This window comes from Oncorhynchus masou, chromosome 28 (genome assembly GCF_036934945.1).
Source record: "Oncorhynchus masou masou isolate Uvic2021 chromosome 28, UVic_Omas_1.1, whole genome shotgun sequence".
NCBI lineage: Eukaryota > Metazoa > Chordata > Actinopteri > Salmoniformes > Salmonidae > Oncorhynchus > Oncorhynchus masou.
The window spans coordinates 72,405,452-72,430,938 of NC_088239.1; the positions used below are offsets into that span (position 1 = coordinate 72,405,452).

General features: G+C 40.3%; 1 protein-coding gene across 1 annotated transcript; it reads left to right on the top strand.

Moving 5' to 3' along the window:
- The first annotated feature begins 22,407 nt into the window (after positions 1-22,407).
- il1b (interleukin 1, beta) lies at positions 22,408-23,589 on the top strand. Its single transcript, XM_064940986.1, is given in 6 exon segments — positions 22,408-22,493; positions 22,495-22,586; positions 22,775-22,963; positions 23,114-23,264; positions 23,378-23,477; positions 23,479-23,589. Coding segments are annotated over 6 exon segments (726 nt in total). The 5' UTR covers positions 22,408-22,410.
- The last annotated feature ends 1,898 nt before the right edge of the window (positions 23,590-25,487 follow it).

Below are 25,487 nucleotides of genomic sequence, written 5' to 3' on the forward strand. Positions count from 1 at the left end.
CTATAACACACACATGCTCTATAACACATACATGCTCTATAACACATACATGTTCTATAATACACAATGCTCTATAACACACACATGCTCTATAACACATACATGTTCTATAACACACACATGCTCTATAAAACACACATGTTCTATAACACACACATGTTCTTTAACACACACATGCTCTATAACACATATATGTTATTTAACACATACATGCTCTATAACACACACATGCTCTAATACACATACATGCTCTATAACACATACATGTTCTATAACACACAATGCTCTATAACACACACATGCTCTATAACACATACATGTTCTGTAACACACACATGCTCTATAACACACACATGTTCTATAACACACACATGCTCTATAACACATACATGTTCTATAATACACAATGCTCTATAACACACACATGCTCCATAACACATACATGTTCTATAACACACACATCCTCTATAAAACACACATGTTCTATAACACACACATGTTCTATAACACACACATGCTCTATAACACATACATGTTCTATAACACATACATGCACTATAACACACACATGCTCTATAACACACACATGCTCTGTAACACATACATGCTCTATAACACACATGCTCTAATACACATACATGCTCTATAACACATACATGTTCTATAACTCACAATGCTCTATAACACACACATGCTCTATAACACATACATGTTCTATAAAACACACATGCTCTATAACACATACATGTTCTATAACACATATATGCTCTATAACACACACATGCTCTATAACACACACATGCTCTATAGCACACATAGCTCTATAACACACACATGCTCTATAACACACACATGCTCTGTAACACACACATGTTCTATAACACACACATGCTCTATAACACATACATGCTCTATAACACACACATGCTCTATAACACACACATGCTCTATAACACACACATGCTCTATAACACATACATGTTCTATAACACACACATGCTCTATAACACATATATGTTATTTAACACATACATGCTCTATAACACACACATGCTCTATAACACATACATGCTCTATAACACATACATGTTCTATAATACACAATGCTCTATAACACACACATGCTCTATAACACATACATGTTCTATAACACACACATGCTCTATAAAACACACATGTTCTATAACACACACATGTTCTATAACACACACATGCTCTATAACACATACATGTTCTATAACACATACATGCACTATAACACACACATGCTCTATAACACACACATGCTCTGTAACACACACATGCTCTATAACACACACATGCTCTATAACACATACATGTTCTATAACACACACATGCTCTATAACACATATATGTTATTTAACACATACATGCTCTATAACACACACATGCTCTAATACACATACATGCTCTATAACACATACATGTTCTATAACACACAATGCTCTATAACACACACATGCTCTATAACACATACATGTTCTGTAACACACACATGCTCTATAACACACACATGTTCTATAACACACACATGCTCTATAACACATACATGTTATATAACACATATATGCTCTATAACACACACATGCTCTATAACACACACATGCTCTATAACACACACATGTTCCTTAACACACACATGCTCTATAACACATACATGTTCTATAACACATATATGCTCTATAACACACACATGCTCTATAACACACACATGCTCTATAACAAACACATGCTCTATAGCACACATAGCTCTATAACACACACATGCTCTATAACACATACATGTTCTATAACACACACGCGCTCTATAACACATATATGTTATATAACACATATATGTTTTATAACACATACATGCTCTATAACACACACATGCTCTATAACACATACATGCTCTATAACACATACCTGTTCTATAATACACAATGCTCTATAACACACACATGCTCTATAACACATACATGTTCTATAACACACACATGCTCTATAAAACACACATGTTCTATAACACACACATGTTCTATAACACACACATGCTCTATAACACATACATGTTCTATAACACATACATGCACTATAACACACACATGCTCTATAACACACACATGCTCTGTAACACACACATGCTCTATAACACACACATGCTCTATAACACATACATGTTCTTTAACACACACATGCTCTATAACACATATATGTTATTTAACACATACATGCTCTATAACACACACATGCTCTAATACACATACATGCTCTATAACACATACATGTTCTATAACACACAATACTCTATAACACACACATGCTCTATAACACATACATGTTCTGTAACACACACATGCTCTATAACACACACATGTTCTATAACACACACATGCTCTATAACACATACATGTTCTATAATACACAATGCTCTATAACACACACATGCTCCATAACACATACATGTTCTATAACACACACATCCTCTATAAAACACACATGTTCTATAACACACACATGTTCTATAACACACACATGCTCTATAACACATACATGTTCTATAACACATACATGCACTATAACACACACATGCTCTATAACACACACATGCTCTGTAACACATACATGCTCTATAACACACACATGCTCTAATACACATACATGCTCTATAACACATACATGTTCTATAACTCACAATGCTCTATAACACACACATGCTCTATAACACATACATGTTCTGTAACACACACATGCTCTATAACACACACATGCTCTATAACACACACATGCTCTATAACACACACATGTTCTATAACACACACATGCTCTTTAACACATACATGTTCTATAACACATATATGCTCTATAACACACACATGCTCTATAACACACACATGCTCTATTACACACACATGCTCTATAGCACACATAGCTCTATAACACACACATGCTCTATAACACAGACATGCTCTATAACACATTTACATTTACATTTAAGTCATTTAGCAGACGCTCTTATCCAGAGCGACTTACAAATTGGTGAATTCACCTTCTGACATCCAGTGGAACAGCCACTTTACAATAGTGCATCTAAGTCATTAAGGGGGGGGGTGAGAAGGATTACTTATCCTATCCTAGGTATTCCTTGAAGAGGTGGGGTTTCAGGTGTCTCCGGAAGGTGGTGATTGACTCCGCTGTCCTGGCGTCGTGAGGGAGTTTGTTCCACCATTGGGGGCCAGAGCAGCGAACAGTTTTGACTGGGCTGAGCGGGAACTGTACTTCCTCAATGGTAGGGAGGCGAGCAGGCCAGAGGAGGATGAACGCAGTGCCCTTGCTTGGGTGTAGGGCCTGATCAGAGCCTGGAGGTACTGCGGTGCCGTTCCCCTCACAGCTCCGTAGGCAAGCACCATGGTCTTGTAGCGGATGCGAGCTTCAACTGGAAGCCAGTGGAGAGAGCGGAGGAGCGGGGTGACGTGAGAGAACTTGGGAAGGTTGAACACCAGACGGGCTGCGGCGTTCTGGATGAGTTGTAGGGGTTTAATGGCACAGGCAGGGAGCCCAGCCAACAGCGAGTTGCAGTAATCCAGACGGGAGATGACAAGTGCCTGGATTAGGACCTGCGCCGCTTCCTGGGTGAGGCAGGGTCGTACTCTGCGGATGTTGTAGAGCATGAACCTACAGGAACGGGCCACCGCCATGATGTTGGTTGAGAACGACAGGGTGTTGTCCAGGATCACGCCAAGGTTCTTAGCGCTCTGGGAGGAGGACACAATGGAGTTGTCAACCGTGATGGCGAGATCATGGAACGGGCAGTCCTTCCCCACGGAGGAAGAGCAGCTCCGTCTTGCCGAGGTTCAGCTTGAGGTGGTGATCCGTCATCCACACTGATATGTCTGCCAGACATGCAGAGATGCGATTCGCCACCTGGTCATCAGAAGGGGGAAAGGAGAAGATTAATTGTGTGTCGTCTGCATAGCAATGATAGGAGAGACCATGTGAGGTTATGACAGAGCCAAGTGACTTGGTGTATAGCGAGAATAGGAGAGGGCCTAGAACAGAGCCCTGGGGGACACCAGTGGTGAGAGCGCGTGGCGAGGAGACAGATTCTCGCCACGCCACCTGGTAGGAGCGACCTGTCAGGTAGGACGCAACCAAGCGTGGGCCGCGCCGGAGATGCCCAACTCGGAGAGGGTGGAGAGGAGGATCTGATGGTTCACAGTATCGAAGGCAGCCGATAGGTCTAGAAGGATGAGAGCAGAGGAGAGAGAGTTAGCTTTAGCAGTGCGGAGCGCCTCCGTGATGCAGAGAAGAGCAGTCTCAGTTGAATGACTAGTCTTGAAACCTGACTGATTTGGATCAAGAAGGTCATTCTGAGAGAGATAGAGGGAGAGCTGGCCAAGGACGGCACGTTCAAGAGTTTTGGAGAGAAAAGAAAGAAGGGATACTGGTCTGTAGTTGTTGACATCGGAGGGATCGAGTGTAGGTTTCTTCAGAAGGGGTGCAACTCTCGCTCTCTTGAAGACGGAAGGGACGTAGCCAGCGGTCAGGGATGAGTTGATGAGCGAGGTGAGGTAAGGGAGAAGGTCCCCGGAAATGGTCTGGAGGAGAGAGGAGGGGATAGGGTCGAGCGGGCAGGTTGTTGGGCGGCCGGCCGTCACAAGAAGCGAGATTTCATCTGGAGAGAGAGGGGAGAAAGAGGTCAGAGCACAGGGTAGGGCAGTGTGAGCAGAACCACGGTGTCGTTTGACTTAGCAAACGAGGATCGGATGTCGTCGACCTTCTTTTCAAAATGGTTGACGAAGTCATCTGCAGAGAGGGAGGAGGGGGGGAGGGGAGGAGGATTCAGAAGGGAGGAGAAGGTGGCAAAGAGCTTCCTAGGGTTAGAGGCAGATGCTTGGAATTTAGAGTGGTAGAAAGTGGCTTTAGCAGCAGAGACAGAGGAGGAAAATGTAGAGAGGAGGGAGTGAAAGGATGCCAGGTCCGCAGGGAGGCGGGTTTTCCTCCATTTCCGCTCGGCTGCCCGGAGCTCTGTTCTGTGAGCTCGCAATGAGTCATCGAGCCACGGAGCGGGAGGGGAGGACCGAGCCGGCCTGGAGGATAGGGGACATAGAGAGTCAAAGGATGCAGAAAGGGAAGAGAGGAGGGTTGAGGAGGCAGAGTCAGGAGAAAGGTTGGAGAAGGTATGAGCAGAGGGAAGAGATGAAAGGATGGAAGAGGAAAGAGTAGCGGGGGAGAGAGAGCGAAGGTTGGGACGGCGCGATACCATCCGAGTAGGGGCAGTGTGGGAAGTGTTGGATGAGAGCGAGAGGGAAAAGGATACAAGGTAGTGGTCGGAGACTTGGAGGGGAGTTGCAGTGAGGTTAGTGGAAGAACAGCATCTAGTAAAGATGAGGTCGAGCGTATTGCCTGCCTTGTGAGTAGGGGGGAAGGTGAGAGGGTGAGGTCAAAAGAGGAGAGGAGTGGAAAGAAGGAGGCAGAGAGGAATGAGTCAAAGGTAGACGTGGGGAGGTTAAAGTCGCCCAGGACTGTGAGAGGTGAGCCGTCCTCAGGAAAGGAGCTTATCAAGGCATCAAGCTCATTGATGAACTCTCCGAGGGAACCTGGAGGGCGATAAATGATAAGAATGTTAAGCTTGAAAGGGCTGGTAACTGTGACAGCATGGAATTCAAAGGAGGCGATAGATAGATGGGTAAGGGGAGAGAGAGAGAATGACCACTTGGGAGAGATTAGGATCCCGGTGCCACCACCCCGCTGACCAGAAGCTCTCGGGGTGTGCGAGAACACGTGGGTGGACGAAGAGAGAGCAGTAGGAGTAGCAGTGTTATCTGTGGTGATCCATGTTTCCGTCAGTGCCAGGAAGTCGAGGGACTGGAGGGAGGCATAGGCTGAGATGAACTCTGCCTTGTTGGCCGCAGATCGGCAGTTCCAGAGGCTACCGGAGACCAGGAACTCCACGTGGGTCGTGCGCTGGGACCACCAGATTAGGGTAACACACACATGGCCACGCGGTGTGGAGCGTTTGTATGGTCTGTGCAGAGAGGAGAGAACAGGGATAGATAGACACATAGTTAACAGGGTACAGAAGAGGCTACGCTAATGCAAAGGAGATTGGAATGACAAGTGGACTACACGTCTCGAATGTTCAGAAAGTTAAGCTTACGTAGCAAGAATCTTATTGACTAAAATGATTGAAATGAAACAGTACTGCTGGAGTAGGCTAGCTGGTAGTGGCTGCGATGTTGACACTACACTAATCAAGTCGTTATAACACGAGTGTAATAGTTTCTACAGTGCTGCTATTCGGGGGCTAGCTGGCTAGCTAGCAAGGTTGATTGCGTTCCGTTACTTAAAAGAACGACAATAGCTGGCTGGCTAACCTAGAAAATCGCTCTAGGCTACACAATTGTCTTAGATACAAAGACGGCTATGTATCTAGCTAGCTACACATGCTCTATAACACATACATGCTCTATAACACACACATGCTCTATAACACACACATGCTCTATAACACATACATGTTCTATAACACAAACATGCTCTTTAACACACACATGCTCTATAACACACACATGTTCTATAACACACACATACTCTATAACACATACATGCTCTATAACACATACATGCTCTATAACACACACATGCTCTATAACACACACATGCTCTATAACACACACATGCTCTATAAAACATACATGTTCTATAACATACACATGCTCTATAACACATATATGTTTTATAACACATACATGCTCTATAACACACACATGCTCTATAACACATACATGCTCTATAACACATACATGTTCTATAATACACAATGCTCTATAACACACACATGCTCTATAACACATACATGTTCTATAACACACACATGCTCTATAAAACACACATGTTCTATAACACACACATGTTCTATAACACACACATGCTCTATAACACATACATGTTCTATAACACATACATGCACTATAACACACACATGCTCTATAACACACACATGCTCTGTAACACACACATGCTCTATAACACACACATGCTCTATAACACATACATGTTCTATAACACACACATGCTCTATAACACATATATGTTATTTAACACATACATGCTCTATAACACACACATGTTCTATAACACACACATGCTCTATAACACATATATGTTATTTAACACATACATGCTCTATAACACACACATGCTCTAATACACATACATGCTCTATAACACATACATGTTCTATAACACACAATGCTCTATAACACACACATGCTCTATAACACATACATGTTCTGTAACACACACATGCTCTATAACACACACATGTTCTATAACACACACATGCTCTATAACACATACATGTTATATAACACATATATGCTCTATAACACACACATGCTCTATAACACACACATGCTCTATAACACACACATGTTCTATAACACACACATGTTCTATAACACATACATGTTCTATAACACATATATGCTCTATAACACACACATGCTCTATAACACACACATGCTCTATAACAAACACATGCTCTATAGCACACATAGCTCTATAACACACACATGCTCTATAACACAGACATGCTCTATAACACACACATGCTCTATAACACACACATGCTCTGTAACACACACATGTTCTATAACACACACATGCTCTATAACACACATTCTCTATAACACACACATGTTCTATAACACACACACGCTCTATAACACATATATGTTATATAACACATACATGCTATATAACACATACATGCTCTATAACACACACATGCTCTATAACACACACATGCTCTATAACACATACATGTTCTCTATAACACACACATGCTCTATAACACATACATGTTCTATAACACATACATGCTCTATAACACACACATGCTCTATAACACACACATGCTCAATAGCACACACATGCTCTATAAAACATACATGTTCTATAACACACACATGCTCTGTAACACACACATGCTCTATAACACACACATGCTCTATTACACACACATGCTCTATAACACAGACATGCTCTATAACACACACATGTTCTATAACACATATGCTCTATAACACACACATGCTCTATAACACATACATGCTCTATAACACACACATGCTCTATAACACATATATGCTCTATAACACATATATGCTCTATAACACACATATGCTCTATAACACACACATGCTCTATAACACACACATGCTCTATAACACACATATGCTCTATAATACACACATGCTCTATAACACAAACATGCTCTATAACACACACATGCTCTATAACACAGACATGCTCTATAACACACACATGCTCTATAACACATACATGTTCTATAACACATATGCTCTATAACACACACACACATGTTCTATAACACATATGCTCTATAACACACACATGCTCTATAACACATATATGCTCTATAACACACACATGCTCTATAACACACACATGCTCTATAACACACACATGCTCTATAATACATGCATGCTCTATAACACATATATGCTCTATAACACACACATGCTCTATAACACATATATGCTCTATAACACACACCTGCTCTATAACACATACATGCTATATAACACATACATGCTCTATAACACACACATGCTCTATAACACACACATGCTCTATAACACATACATGTTCTATAACACATACATGCTCTATAAAACACATGCTCTATAACACACACATGCTCAATAGCACACACATGCTCTATAAAACATACATGTTCTATAACACACAATGCTCTATAACACACACATGCTCTATAACACATACATGTTCTGTAACACACACATGCTCTATAACACACACATGTTCTATAACACACACATGCTCTATAACACATACATGTTCTATAAACACATATATGCTCTATAACACACACATGCTCTATAACACACACATGCTCTATAACACACACATGTTCTATAACACACACATGTTCTATAACACATACATGTTCTATAACACATATATGCTCTATAACACACACATGCTCTATAACACACACATGCTCTATAACAAACACATGCTCTATAGCACACATAGCTCTATATAACACACACATGCTCTATAACACAGACATGCTCTATAACACACACATGCTCTATAACACACACATGCTCTGTAACACACACATGTTCTATAACACACACATGCTCTATAACACACATTCTCTATAACACACACATGTTCTATAACACACACACGCTCTATAACACATATATGTTATATAACACATACATGCTATATAACACATACATGCTCTATAACACACACATGCTCTATAACACACACATGCTCTATAACACATACATGTTCTATAACACACACATGCTCTATAACACATACATGTTCTATAACACATACATGCTCTATAACACACACATGCTCTATAACACACACATGCTCAATAGCACACACATGCTCTATAAAACATACATGTTCTATAACACACACATGCTCTGTAACACACACATGCTCTATAACACACACATGCTCTATTACACACACATGCTCTATAACACAGACATGCTCTATAACACACACATGTTCTATAACACATATGCTCTATAACACACACATGCTCTATAACACATACATGCTCTATAACACACACATGCTCTATAACACATATATGCTCTATAACACATATATGCTCTATAACACACATATGCTCTATAACACACACATGCTCTATAACACACACATGCTCTATAACACACATATGCTCTATAATACACACATGCTCTATAACACAAACATGCTCTATAACACACACATGCTCTATAACACAGACATGCTCTATAACACACACATGCTCTATAACACATACATGTTCTATAACACATATGCTCTATAACACACACACATGTTCTATAACACATATGCTCTATAACACACACATGCTCTATAACACATATATGCTCTATAACACACACCTGCTCTATAACACACACACGTGCTCTATAACACACACATGCTCTATAATACATGCATGCTCTATAACACATATATGCTCTATAACACACACATGCTCTATAACACATATATGCTCTATAACACACACCTGCTCTATAACACATACATGCTATATAACACATACATGCTCTATAACACACACATGCTCTATAACACACACATGCTCTATAACACATACATGTTCTATAACACACACATGCTCTATAACACATACATGTTCTATAACACATACATGCTCTATAAAACACATGCTCTATAACACACACATGCTCAATAGCACACACATGCTCTATAAAACATACATGTTCTATAACACACACATGCTCTGTAACACACACATGCTCTATAACACACACATGCTCTATTACACACACATGCTCTATAACACAGACATGCTCTATAACACACACATGTTCTATAACACATATGCTCTATAACACACACATGCTCTATAACACATACATGCTCTATAACACACACATGCTCTATAACACATATATGCTCTATAACACACACATGCTCTATAACACATATATGCTCTATAACACACATATGCTCTATAACACACACATGCTCTATAACACACACATGCTCTATAACACACATATGCTCTATAATACACACATGCTCTATAACACAAACATGCTCTATAACACACACATGCTCTATAACACAGACATGCTCTATAACACACACATGCTCTATAACACATACATGTTCTATAACACATATGCTCTATAACACACACACATGTTCTATAACACATATGCTCTATAACACACACATGCTCTATAACACATATATGCTCTATAACACACACCTGCTCTATAACACACACACGTGCTCTATAACACACACATGCTCTATAATACATGCATGCTCTATAACACATATATGCTCTATAACACACACATGCTCTATAACACATATATGCTCTATAACACACACCTGCTCTATAACACACACACGTGCTCTATAACACACACATGCTCTATAATACATGCATGCTCTATAACACATATATGCTCTATAACACACACATGCTCTATAACACATATATGCTCTATAACACACACATGCTCTATAACACACACACATGCTCTATAACACACACATGCTCTATAACACATGTATGCTCTACAACACACACATGCTCTATAACACACACATGCTCTATAACACATATATGCTCTATAACACATATATGCTCTATAACACACATATGCTCTATAACACACACATGCTCTATAACACACACATGCTCTATAACACACATATGCTCTATAATACACACATGCTCTATAACACAAACATGCTCTATAACACACACATGCTCTATAACACAGACATGCTCTATAACACACACATGCTCTATAACACATACATGTTCTATAACACATATGCTCTATAACACACACACATGTTCTATAACACATATGCTCTATAACACACACATGCTCTATAACACATATATGCTCTATAACACACACCTGCTCTATAACACACACACGTGCTCTATAACACACACATGCTCTATAATACATGCATGCTCTATAACACATATATGCTCTATAACACACACATGCTCTATAACACATATATGCTCTATAACACACACCTGCTCTATAACACATACATGCTATATAACACATACATGCTCTATAACACACACATGCTCTATAACACACACATGCTCTATAACACATACATGTTCTATAACACATACATGCTCTATAAAACACATGCTCTATAACACACACATGCTCAATAGCACACACATGCTCTATAAAACATACATGTTCTATAACACACAATGCTCTATAACACACACATGCTCTATAACACATACATGTTCTGTAACACACACATGCTCTATAACACACACATGTTCTATAACACACACATGCTCTATAACACATACATGTTATATAACACATATATGCTCTATAACACACACATGCTCTATAACACACACATGCTCTATAACACACACATGTTCTATAACACACACATGTTCTATAACACATACATGTTCTATAACACATATATGCTCTATAACACACACATGCTCTATAACACACACATGCTCTATAACAAACACATGCTCTATAGCACACATAGCTCTATAACACACACATGCTCTATAACACAGACATGCTCTATAACACACACATGCTCTATAACACACACATGCTCTGTAACACACACATGTTCTATAACACACACATGCTCTATAACACACATTCTCTATAACACACACATGTTCTATAACACACACACGCTCTATAACACATATATGTTATATAACACATACATGCTATATAACACATACATGCTCTATAACACACACATGCTCTATAACACACACATGCTCTATAACACATACATGTTCTATAACACACACATGCTCTATAACACATACATGTTCTATAACACATACATGCTCTATAACACACACATGCTCTATAACACACACATGCTCAATAGCACACACATGCTCTATAAAACATACATGTTCTATAACACACACATGCTCTGTAACACACACATGCTCTATAACACACACATGCTCTATTACACACACATGCTCTATAACACAGACATGCTCTATAACACACACATGTTCTATAACACATATGCTCTATAACACACACATGCTCTATAACACATACATGCTCTATAACACACACATGCTCTATAACACATATATGCTCTATAACACATATATGCTCTATAACACACATATGCTCTATAACACACACATGCTCTATAACACACACATGCTCTATAACACACATATGCTCTATAATACACACATGCTCTATAACACAAACATGCTCTATAACACACACATGCTCTATAACACAGACATGCTCTATAACACACACATGCTCTATAACACATACATGTTCTATAACACATATGCTCTATAACACACACACATGTTCTATAAACACATATGCTCTATAACACACACATGCTCTATAACACATATATGCTCTATAACACACACCTGCTCTATAACACACACACGTGCTCTATAACACACACATGCTCTATAATACATGCATGCTCTATAACACATATATGCTCTATAACACACACATGCTCTATAACACATATATGCTCTATAACACACACCTGCTCTATAACACATACATGCTATATAACACATACATGCTCTATAACACACACATGCTCTATAACACACACATGCTCTATAACACATACATGTTCTATAACACACACATGCTCTATAACACATACATGTTCTATAACACATACATGCTCTATAAAACACATGCTCTATAACACACACATGCTCAATACACACACATGCTCTATAAAACATACATGTTCTATAACACACACATGCTCTGTAACACACACATGCTCTATAACACACACATGCTCTATTACACACACATGCTCTATAACACAGACATGCTCTATAACACACACATGTTCTATAACACATATGCTCTATAACACACACATGCTCTATAACACATACATGCTCTATAACACACACATGCTCTATAACACATATATGCTCTATAACACACACATGCTCTATAACACATATATGCTCTATAACACACATATGCTCTATAACACACACATGCTCTATAACACACACATGCTCTATAACACACACATGCTCTATAAAACACACATGCTCTATAACACAAACATGCTCTATAACACACACATGCTCTATAACACAGACATGCTCTATAACACACACATGCTCTATAACACATACATGTTCTATAACACATATGCTCTATATACACACACACACATGTTCTATAACACATATGCTCTATAACACACACATGCTCTATAACACATATATGCTCTATAACACACACCTGCTCTATAACACACACACGTGCTCTATAACACACACATGCTCTATAATACATGCATGCTCTATAACACATATATGCTCTATAACACACACATGCTCTATAACACATATATGCTCTATAACACACACCTGCTCTATAACACACACACGTGCTCTATAACACACACATGCTCTATAATACATGCATGCTCTATAACACATATATGCTCTATAACACACACATGCTCTATAACACATATATGCTCTATAACACACACCTGCTCTATAACACACACACATGCTCTATAACACACACATGCTCTATAACACATGTATGCTCTACAACACACACATGCTCTATAACACACACATGCTCTATAACACATATATGCTCTATAACACACACATGCTCTATGCTCTCACTTCCATAAGCTTCACCAGACTCGTCTGAAGGCAGCCCGGTAGCAGTTAAAAGCATTAATGGAGGTACACTCCTAGTCAAAATATTTACACACCTTCTCATTCAAGGGTTTTTCTTTATTTGTACTATTGTCTACATTGTAGAATAATAGTGAAGACATGAAATAACACATATGGAGTCATGTAGTAAGAAAAAGGGTTAAACAAATCAAAATATATTTATATTTGAAATTCTTGGAAGACCCAGAGTTAACTCTGCTGCAGAGGATACGTTCATTAGAGTTACTCGACAAATTGAACAAACAAATCACTCAACAAATTGGATGCAGTCTACCACAGTGTCATCTGTTTTGTCACCAAAACCCCATATACTACCCACCACTGCGACCTGTACGCTCTCGTTGGCTGGCCCTCGCTTCATACTTGTCGCCAAACCCACTGGCTCCAGGTCATCTTTACAAGTCTCTGCTATGTAAACCCCCGCCTTATCTTAGCTCACTGGTCACCATAGCAGCACCCGCAAACACGCGCTCCAGCAGGTATATCTCACTGGTCACCACCAAAGTCAATTCTTCCTTCGGCCGCCTCTCCTTCTAGTTCTCTGCTGCCAATGACTGGAACGAACTGCAAATATTACTAAAGCTGGAGACTCTTACCTCCCTCACTAGCTTTAAACACCAGCTGTCAGAGCAGCTCACAGATCACTGCACAGATCACTGCAGAATAGCTCATCTTTAAATAGCCCATCCAATCTACCTCATCCCCATACTGTATTTATTTATCTTGCTCCTTTGCACCCCAGTATCGCGACTTGCACATTCATCTTCTGCACATCTACCATTCCAGTGTTTAATTGCTATATTGTAAGTACTTCACCACCATGGCCTATTTATTGCCTTACCTCTCTTATCCTACCTCATTTAAACATGCTGTATATAGATTTTTCTACTGTATTATTGATTGTATGTTTGTTTATTCCATGTGTAACTCTGTGTTATTGTATGTGTCGAACTGCTTTGCTTTATCTTGGTCAGGCCGCAGTTGCAAGTGATAACTTGTTCTCAACTAGTTTACCTGGTTAAATAAAGGTTAAATTAAATAAATAAAAATAATTTTAAAAGTTGTAGGGCCTTCCTCTGACACCGCCTGGTATAATAAATAAATTATGTGTGAATCAGGCCTTTATGGTCGAATTCCTGCAAAACAAAAAAAACTCTACTAAAGGACACCAATAAGAAGAAGAGACTTGCTTGGGCCAAGAAACACAAGCAATGGACAGTAAACCGGTGGAAATTTGTCCTATGTTCTGGAGTCCAAATTGGAGATTTTTGTTTCCAACCACCGTGTCTTTGTGAGACGTGGTGTGGGTGAATGGATAATCTCCTCATGAGTATTTCCCACCGTAAAGCATGGAGGAGTAGGTGATATGGTGTGGGGATGCTTTGCTGTCTGTGATTTATTTTGAATTCAAGGCACACTTAACCAGCATGGCTACCACAGCATTCTGCAGCGATACGCCCTCCCATCTGGTTTGGGCTTAGTGGGACTATCATTTGTTTTTCAACAGACTGTGACCCAACACACCTCCAGGTTGTGTAAGGGCTATTTGACCAAGGAGGAGAGTGATGGAGTGCTGCATCAGATGAACTGGCCACAATCCCGACCTCAACCAACTTGAGATGGTGTGGGATGAGTCGGACCGCAGATTGAAGGAAAAGCAGTCAACAAGTGCTCATTATACATGGGAACTGCTTCAAGACTGTTGGAAAAGCATTCCAGGTGTAGCTGGTTGAGAGAATGCCAAGAGTGTAAAATCTTTCAACAAGGCAAAGGGTGACTACTTTGAAGATTCTCAAATCTCAAATATATTTTGATTTGTTTAACACTTTTTTGGTTACTACATGATTCCATGTGGGTTATTTCATAGTTTTGATGTATTCATTATTATTCTACAATGTAAAAAATAAAGAAAAACCCTTGAATGAGTAGGTGTTCTAAAACTTTTGACCGGTACTGTATATACAGTATATGGAAATAGTTTAGTGCCCCCCAAAAAGGGGGTAAATATGGCATCTCTCAGATATAGGACAGAACCTACAAAACAAACTTCCTTTTGATAAATGTATTTACTATCTGTTTTTCCATGTATGAATCTGTTATTCAATGTGTTTCTATGGGCTAATAGCAGTAAAGCCAAATTCAATGTTTAATCAAGTCATTGTTGTATTTACACTGTTTGGGGTCACTTAGAAATGTCCTTGTTTTCTAAGAAAACACATGAAATTAGTTGCAAAATGATTAGGAAATATAGTCAAGATGTTGACAAGGTTATAAATAATGATTTTTAATTGAAATAATAATTGTGTCCTTCAAACTTTGCTTTCATCAAAGAATCTTCCATTTGCAGCAATTACAGCCTTGTAGACCTTTGGCATTCTAGTTGTCAATTGTTGAGGTAATCTGAAGAGATTTCACCCCATGCTTCATGAAGCACCTCCCACAAGTTGGACTGGCTTGATGGGCACTTCTTTCATACCATACGGTCAAGTTGCTCCCACAACAGCTCAATAGGGTTGAGATCCGGTGACTGTGCTATGCTGTCATTGCTGTCTGAGATATATTGCGCATGATTAATGTTTGATAGTAGGGATGAAGACAGATCCACAGTCCCCTCTCCAATTTCATTGTGGGGGACAATTAAATACAATACAATAATAGTCTTATAAGCAATGCATAGGCTCTTTTCAGGATTCAGACACTTGCTCTGTACTTTGTGGGATATAAAACATAATTAGAGTCTATGGGTCTAATGGTAATTACCTAATAGTAATATTATTATATCAATTAACCTGTGATCTTTATGACCTGAAGAAGGAATTATAAGGCTACTTCAATCATCCACACACCTTAACCACATTCGATGGCACTATTTGGAAGTGTGCCATTGTACAATTTAAGCTTTGTTTCCATTATGCATACTATAAAACATGTATCAAGACAGCTGTGATGGAAGCAGGAAGTTTTGGTGCAATTTAATAAATGCCTGCAGATAATGTGTTTGTTGGACATGGTGGGGATCTTTTTGTGTACGTAAAATGAATTAGTGAGAAATGGCAGTGGCAACCCTTTTATCCATAATAATGTCATCATGATGACTACTAGCCTAGCCACACTGTGTCTGTCAGTGCCAAGACTAGGCACAATTACTGAACAGTTTTTGTTGACAAAACTATCAGTAGAGTTGAAAATGCGATGGAATCACATTCAACTTTAGATTTTTATTTGGTACATGAAATACATTCTGTGTGCACTTCAGTGGCAGTCGGTGCCGTTGAAGATGAGGGAGGACAATTATTTTTTTAATGAGCATGGCCTTATTTCTATTACAGCTTATTGGAAGACTGTAATTCATATTCTATACACCCAGCTCAATGTAACATGGATATGTTTTGGCTACTTACTACATGATACTTTAGGTTGCTACAACCTAGCCTATGAATGACCGTTTACAGCGTAGGTGCACAGGTCGAGACAAATTCGAGTAATCAAGGTGACAGACTGACTAATTTAATATCGCCTTGGACAATCATGCCTACATCTAGCTAATCTTGGGCGTAAATATTAGAGTTTAGAGAGTTTCTATTGGACAAATTAATTTATGTTTATCCCCATTTTGTTCCGTTTGCTTCCATTTAAGAAACGTTTTTTTAACAGAACCCGGCAGAATGAATCACACGCAAACAAAGATCACTTTCATAGCAGCCAGATCGTTGTATAATTCCTTCTAGGATCTACGCGCTCTCCTCCTCTCACCTTTTCCATTCGCTTAGCGACCTCAGAGCACAACACATCAGCTGTCTGGTACCAGGAAAAAAACAATTTTCCAAGTCAAACCTTCATATCATAACCGCTAACCGCTACTCGTTGTCACCATATTAGCTAACGTCAAGTCAACATCAACATAGCTACTAGAACTAACGCGTTTGTAAACATGCAACAATCATGCAGTACAGTGTACAGTTAGCAAGCAGTTTAGCAGTTACACCGGGGGGCCCCGTTGGCAAAAAATGACCTTGACTTGGAAGAGTTTGTGTTGGATAGCCATAGCCAGCTAGGTAACGTAGCATCCCTCTCTGCTTGAGCCAAGTGTTTGAGTAGGCTAAACTATCTAGCTGCATTTGCTAGCTAAGTAAGTGAAAGTGAAAAATATATATATAGCTAGCTCACTCTCTCTCTCTTGCTTTTTTTTCATTTTTTCATTTTTGAAGAAATGAATATGTTCAAAACTGTTCAACTATTGTCTTTCTCTTTCAGTCAACTTCTCACCACATTTTATGCACTGCAGTGCACTTCCTTATCACACACTGATTTTTTATCCACAACAAGTCTGTTTGGCAACAGATTTGAACGCAAATATGCATTAAAACAATATGTGCATTTTCCCACCAGAGATGTTTCAATCAAATGGAAGTCTGTGCGTGATGTTGTGCACATAATAAACATAACTTTTGTGCTAAAAAATCTATGTACCGAATAAAAAATACAAGTTAAATGGGTTTCCATCATATTTTCAACTCTACTGATCACAAAATAAAATAAATTGTGTTATATAGGGATTGTGCCCACTCTGGTATTGGAACCTGCGCTCAAGCCAACAGCTTGCAACGAGTACATGATGCCTACATGATGAGATTATTATGGATAAAAGAGTAAGATTCTTTTTATTTGTCAAACGGCAGCCAAGCATTGATCATCATATCACCAGAATAAGACCTACAATTTTGTATTGAAAATAATGGGCATTAATATATCATTGGTCCCCCCTTTTCTGCTAAAAAAGCCTCCATTCTTCTGGGAAGGCTTTTCACTAGATGTTGGAACATTGCTGAAGGGACTTGCTTCCATTCAGCCACAAGAGCGTTAGTGAGGTCGGGCACTGATGTTGGGCGATTAGGCCTGGCTCACAGTCACCTTCCAATTCATCCCAAAAGATGTCAAATCAAATCAAATCAAATGTATTTGTCACATACACATGGTTAGCAGATGTTAATGTGAGTGTAGCGAAATGCTTATGCTTCTAGTTCCTACAATGCAGTAATAACCAACGAGTAATCTAACCTAACAATTCCACAACTACTACCTTATACACACAAGTGTAAAGGGATAAAGAATATGTACATAAAGATATATGAATGAGTGATGGTACAGAACGGCATAGACAAGATGCAGTAGATGGTATCGAGTACAGTATATACATATGAGATGAGTAATGTAGGGTATGTAAACAAAGTGGCATAGTTTAAAGTGGCTAGTGATACATGTATTACATAAAGATGCAGTAGACAATATAGAGTAGACAATATATATATGAGATGAGTAATGTAGGGTATGTAAACATTATATTAAGTAGCATGGTTTAAAGTGGCTAGTGATATATTTTCCATCAATTTCCATCAATACCCATTATTAAAGTGGCTGGAGTTGAGTCAGTGTGTTGGCAACAGCCACTCAATGTTAGTGGTGGCTGTTTAACAGTCTGATGGCCTTGAGATAGAAGCTGTTTTTCAGTCTCTCGGTCCCTGCTTTGATGCACCTGTACTGACCTCGCCTTCTGGATGATAGCAGGGTGAACAGGCAGTGGTTTGGGTGGTTGTTGTCCTTGATGATCTTTATGGCCTTCCTGTGACATTGGGTGGTGTAGGTGTCCTGGAGGGCAGGTAGTTTGCCCCCGGTGATGCGTTGTGCAGACCTCACTACCCTCTGGAGAGCCTTACGGTTGTGGGCGGAGCAGTTGCCGTACCAGGCGGTGATACAGCCCGACAGGATGCTCTCGATTGTGCATCTGTAGAAGTTTGTGAGTGCTTTTGGTGACAAGACAAATTTCTTCATCCTCTTGAGGTTGAAGAGGCGCTGCTGCGCCTTCTTCACGATGCTGTCTGTGTGGGTGGACCAATTCAGTTTGTCTGTGATGTATACACCGAGGAACTTAAAACTTACTACCCTCTCCACTACTGTCCCATCGATGTGGATAGGGGGGTGCTCCCTCTGCTGTTTCCTGAAGTCCACAATCATCTCCTTTGTTTTGTTGATGTTGAGTGTGAGGTTATTTTCCTGACACCACACTCCAAAGGCCCTCACCTCCTCCCTGTAGGCCGTCTCGTCGTTGTTGGTAATCAAGCCTACCACTGTAGTGTCGTCCGCAAACTTGATGATTGAGTTGGAGACGTGCATGACCACGCAGTTGTGGGTGAACAGGGAGTACAGGAGAGGGCTCAGATGTTCATTGGGGTTGAGGTCAGGGCTCTGTGCAGTCCAGTCAAGTTCTTCCACACTCCTCTCGACAAACCATTTCTGTATGGACCTCACTTTGTGCACGGGGGCATTGTCATGCTGAAACAGGAACGGTTATTCCCTAAACTGTTGCCCCAAAGTTGGAAGTACAGAATCGTCTAGAATGTCATTGTATGCTGTAGCGTTACGATTTCCTTTCACTGGAACTAAGGGGCCTACCCCGAACAATAAAAAACAGCCCCAGACCAATATTCTTCCTCCACCAAACTTTACAGTTAGCACTATGATTTTGGGCAGGTAGCATTCTCCTGGCATCTTCCAAACCCAGATTCATCCATTGGACTGCCAGATGGTGAAGCGTGATTCATCACTCCAGAGAACAGGTTTCCACTGCTCCAGATTTGATTGCTCGGCCATGTAAACCCATTTCATGAAGCTCCCAAACAAACAGTTAACATGCTGAAGTTGCTTCCAGAGGCAGTTTGGAACTTGGTAGTGAGAGTTGCAACCGAGGACAGACAGTTTTTATGCGCTACATGCTTCAGCACTCAGTGGTCCTGTTCTGTGAGCTTGGGTGGCCTAACCATTTCCCTACTGAGCTGTTGTTGCCCCTGGACATTTCCACTTCACAATAACACCACATACAGCTGACAGTGGCAACTGACATGTTGGAAACAGTGCTGCCACTTTGAAAGTCACTGAGCTCTTCAGTAAGGCCATTCTACTGCCAATGTTTGTCTATGGAGATTGCATGGCTGTGTGCTCTATTTTATTTACCTGTCAGCAACTTGTGTTTCTGAAATAAGTTATTATAGTAGTAGTGGGTGGACCACAAACCATATCATCCCGTGATTCCAAGTTTACTTGGATATGATGGTTATTATATCAATATTTGCGCATAAAGACGTTTCCACCTCCATTTCTCGCATAATTAAAATCCCACCATGTTTTACAAACAAATAATCTGTTGGCATTTATACAATTGTACCTAAACTTCCTGTTTCCATCACAGCTGTCGTGAATTGTTTTTATATGGTATGACTTTACTCGCTATGTGGATGGAAATGTGGTTACAGGTGGGAAAATACGCATATTTTCTACATGCGAATTTGTGACTATTTACATGAAAGTCTGTCGCCAACTAGAAACCCAGCTAGTGATTAAACTGTGAGCAGGTGTAGGAGTTTCCCATGTCCCAGAGACAAGTAGAGTTTACTAAAGCACAGTTGGCATCATTTTCACGCTTCAACCACTAAGAGTTAAACGATCACTCGAAAGGTAGGGTATTTAGAAAAACGTACAAAACTTTTCAAAATACACTTTTCAAAATACATTTTAAAAAGATAGAAAATAGTCATACAATTCATTTCAGGTATTTAATGGTAGGCTAAAAAATTTAGATTTAAGGCAAACACCTTTAGTGTTTTTTCTGTGCAGCTCTTATTCGAAGAGTATGGAGTTTGATGCGGAATGCTGCCTGCCTGGTGCGAAGGTAAGACATTTTGCTACACATTGTATAAAAAAGAATGGCAAGCGCTACAAGGATTAGGGTACACTAGTTGTAGAACATCAAAAACGTAGGTTGAGTCAGTGTGCTCATACATAAAGAGGACCAATAAGGCACTATGATATTAAATTGCCTTAAAAGTGGTGGCATGTTAAATAGAACAGTCTTTAAAATCTCTTTGAACCTTTAAAACTGAGTGATACCTGGGGCAACTCCAGAAATATAAATACATATATATAATTCTTGACAGAATTTATAAATGTTTTGCTACTTGTAATCATTCTGATTACTTGTATGTGTGTAGGGTGGACCAGAGATGGAGCTGCACAAGGGCCTGACCTTTGACCTGGAGGTTCTCCAGCAGCATCACCTGGTGATGGTGCTGCACAGGATGAAACACCTTTCAGAAGTCCGACTCCACACACACTGCCCTGGGCATGGAGTGCACCGACGACCAGCTTTCCAGCATCATCATGGACAACCTGTTGGAAGGTACATAGGCTGCCGTGCCGTACAGTCACCAATAGACGATCTATACTATTTGATTAGACTGTACTCTAGACTGATTTTCTGTTTCTTTAGGCCCAGATCACTGTTAACACTTCAGTGAATTGATGGTCCCTGTCCCATGTCCCCCACCCCTCTTTCTCTCCATCTCCCCCTTCCACTCCTTTGTGTAGAGTGTGTGATGGAGCGGGTCCAGGAGCCAGAGGGAGCGGTGGATAAACAGGCTGAGGGGACCTTCAAGCGACTGGACAGCCCCCAGCAGTGCACTCTGTGTGACAGTTACCAGAAGAGCCTGGTGCACAACCCTGAAACCATGGTGCTACGTGCCGTTACACTGCGGGGCGGCATCGACCACCAGAGAGGTAGGCTAACTGCCAAACTACACTGTAAGCACAGTGCAAGCATTCCGTAAGCGTAGTTTTTGGCAGCCTTTACCAATTTTGGTAACATCATAGTTGTGTTAAAATTGTGAAAATGGCCTTTAACTCTCTTTCTCTCTCTCTCAGAGAGAGAGAGGTTCAACCTCTCCATGTATAATATTAATATGAAGAACTCCCACACTATCCAGGCCCAGCCGGTTGCCTTGAGGATTGCCAGTAGGGACTTCAACTTGTCCTGCTCCAAGCAGACAGACAGCACAGCTCCCATCCTACAGTTGGAGGTGTGTCTATCACTCTCACAAACTCACACATACACACTTACCTTTACATACTCAATTCACCTCTCATCATCCTAATAATTTCTCCTGCCCTCCCATTCTCTCTTTCTCAGCGGAGTTCTGACGATCAGTTGAGGACCATCAGCACTCAGGAAGACACAGCCCGCTTCCTCTTCTACATGACAACCAAAGGCATCTCCCTGACCACCTTTGAGGTGGGCCAAGTTCCCCGGCTGGTTCATCAGCACCTCACTGGAGCAACGCCAGCCCGTAGCGATGTGTCAGAAAGAGGACCTCAGAAAGCTCATCAACATCTATGTCAACAACTAAACACACAACACACACCCAGTCCCAAGAGTGTATATACCAAGTACAGCCAGAGAGAGAGATCAGACAGATGGATACTGTAGAGGTGTTGAATTGATAGACCCTTCTACCCACACTCTTCGGCTGTCCCCATAGGAGAACCCTTTTTGGTTCCAGGTAGAACCCTCTGTGGAAAGGGTTCTACATGGAACCCAAAGGTATTCTACCAGGAACCACAATTGTTCTACTTTGAACCAAAAAAGGGTTATTCAAAGGGTTCTCCTATAGGGACAGTTGAATAACCCTTTTAGGTTCTAGATAGTGCCTTTTTTTCTGAGTGCACCAATGTCTTTTGAAAGTGTTTTGGTTGTAGTGAGTGTGTGACCAGCAGGTGGTGCTGTGTGTTCATTCTCTCTGCAGTGTTGAGTTGTGGCTCAGTTGCCCCAGCTCTCTTTCAGGGACAGCCCAGTTACTACTGATCACGCTGTCGGATACAGACAGGATCAAGAGCCCTTGCTCTAGCTTCGCAAAGTTTTCGTCACAGACCGTAAATGCTCAGTATAAAAAAAGTTACTTAATATTGAATTCTTTATCTTATGGTTTCAGTACCACCGGCTAAGTACAGTGGAGTAGAATCATTAATTGTCCTCCAAGCAGGACAGTTCTCATTGGTTTTTATGTAGTCAACTTTCTGTACTATTGGGTAATATCTAGTTATGGGATAATGTTTTTTAATGTGTCTGTTTGTGCTCTGACTGAATGATCTGCTTCGTATCAGTGAAGAGGAGAATTACAAGCTATTTTGTTTTATTTCCTATAAGAAAGTTCATTATTTTTCCTTGTCTAACATTGCAAATGTAATTTTTATTTGGAGTATTATCCACTGTGAAATTGTGACATCAATGCTATTTTGTTTATTTTCTATAAGAAAGTCAGTTATCCCTTTTCTACTATTATTATTTATTTAAAAAGCTAAGCTAATATATTACATAACAGCTAGCGTCAACTAATATGTAATACACAATGTTATTTATCTTTTTAAAGCAATACTAAAAAAACATGTTCAATGAGTATATGATGTATTTTGCCATATGATGGAAGTAAAGTTAAAAAATGGTATTAAATTCAATGCATTTGGATGTTTTTGTGGAGATGTGAGAGCAGAACAGACAATGACAGGAGGATGGACGATCTACCTCAAACACACATCTACAAGCGGTAGTGACTTCTGAGTTGACTTCTGTCAATATTCCGTCGGAAATAGGCTTAGTGTAGCGCTCTGCAGCGACTCTTACACACACACACACACACACAGCGTGAATCAGGGCTCTGGAGCTCTGTGTCCATCAAACCCATAAACCTAGAATCTCGCATGGCGGGATGAAATGGACCCAGCCAACCAGAGGAGGAAGAGGCCTCCTCATTGGTCGTCAATATGCTGGTTTGCATAGTGATATCTCTGTACGCCATGTGGTTGGTTCCCGCCATGTGTGGCGATGTTGGCTCCTATAAAGTACATTTACTTTTAACATTTAAGTCATTTAGCAGACGCTCTTATCCAGAGTGACTTACAAATTGGTGAATTCACCTTCTGACATCCAGTGGAACAGCCACTTTACAATAGTGCATCTAAATCATTTAAGGGGGGGGGGTGAGCAGGATTACTTTATCCTATCCTAGGTATTCCTTGAAGAGGTGGGGTTTCAGGTGTCTCCGGAAGGTGGTGATTGACTCCGCTGTCCTGGCGTCGTGAGGGAGTTTGTTCCACCATTGGGGGGCCAGAGCAGCGAACAGTTTTGACTGGGCTGAGCGGGAACTGTACTTCCTCAGTGGTAGGGAGGCGAGCAGGCCAGAGGTGGATGAACGCAGTGCCCTTGTTTGGGTGTAGGGCCTGATCAGAGCCTGGAGGTACTGCGGTGCCG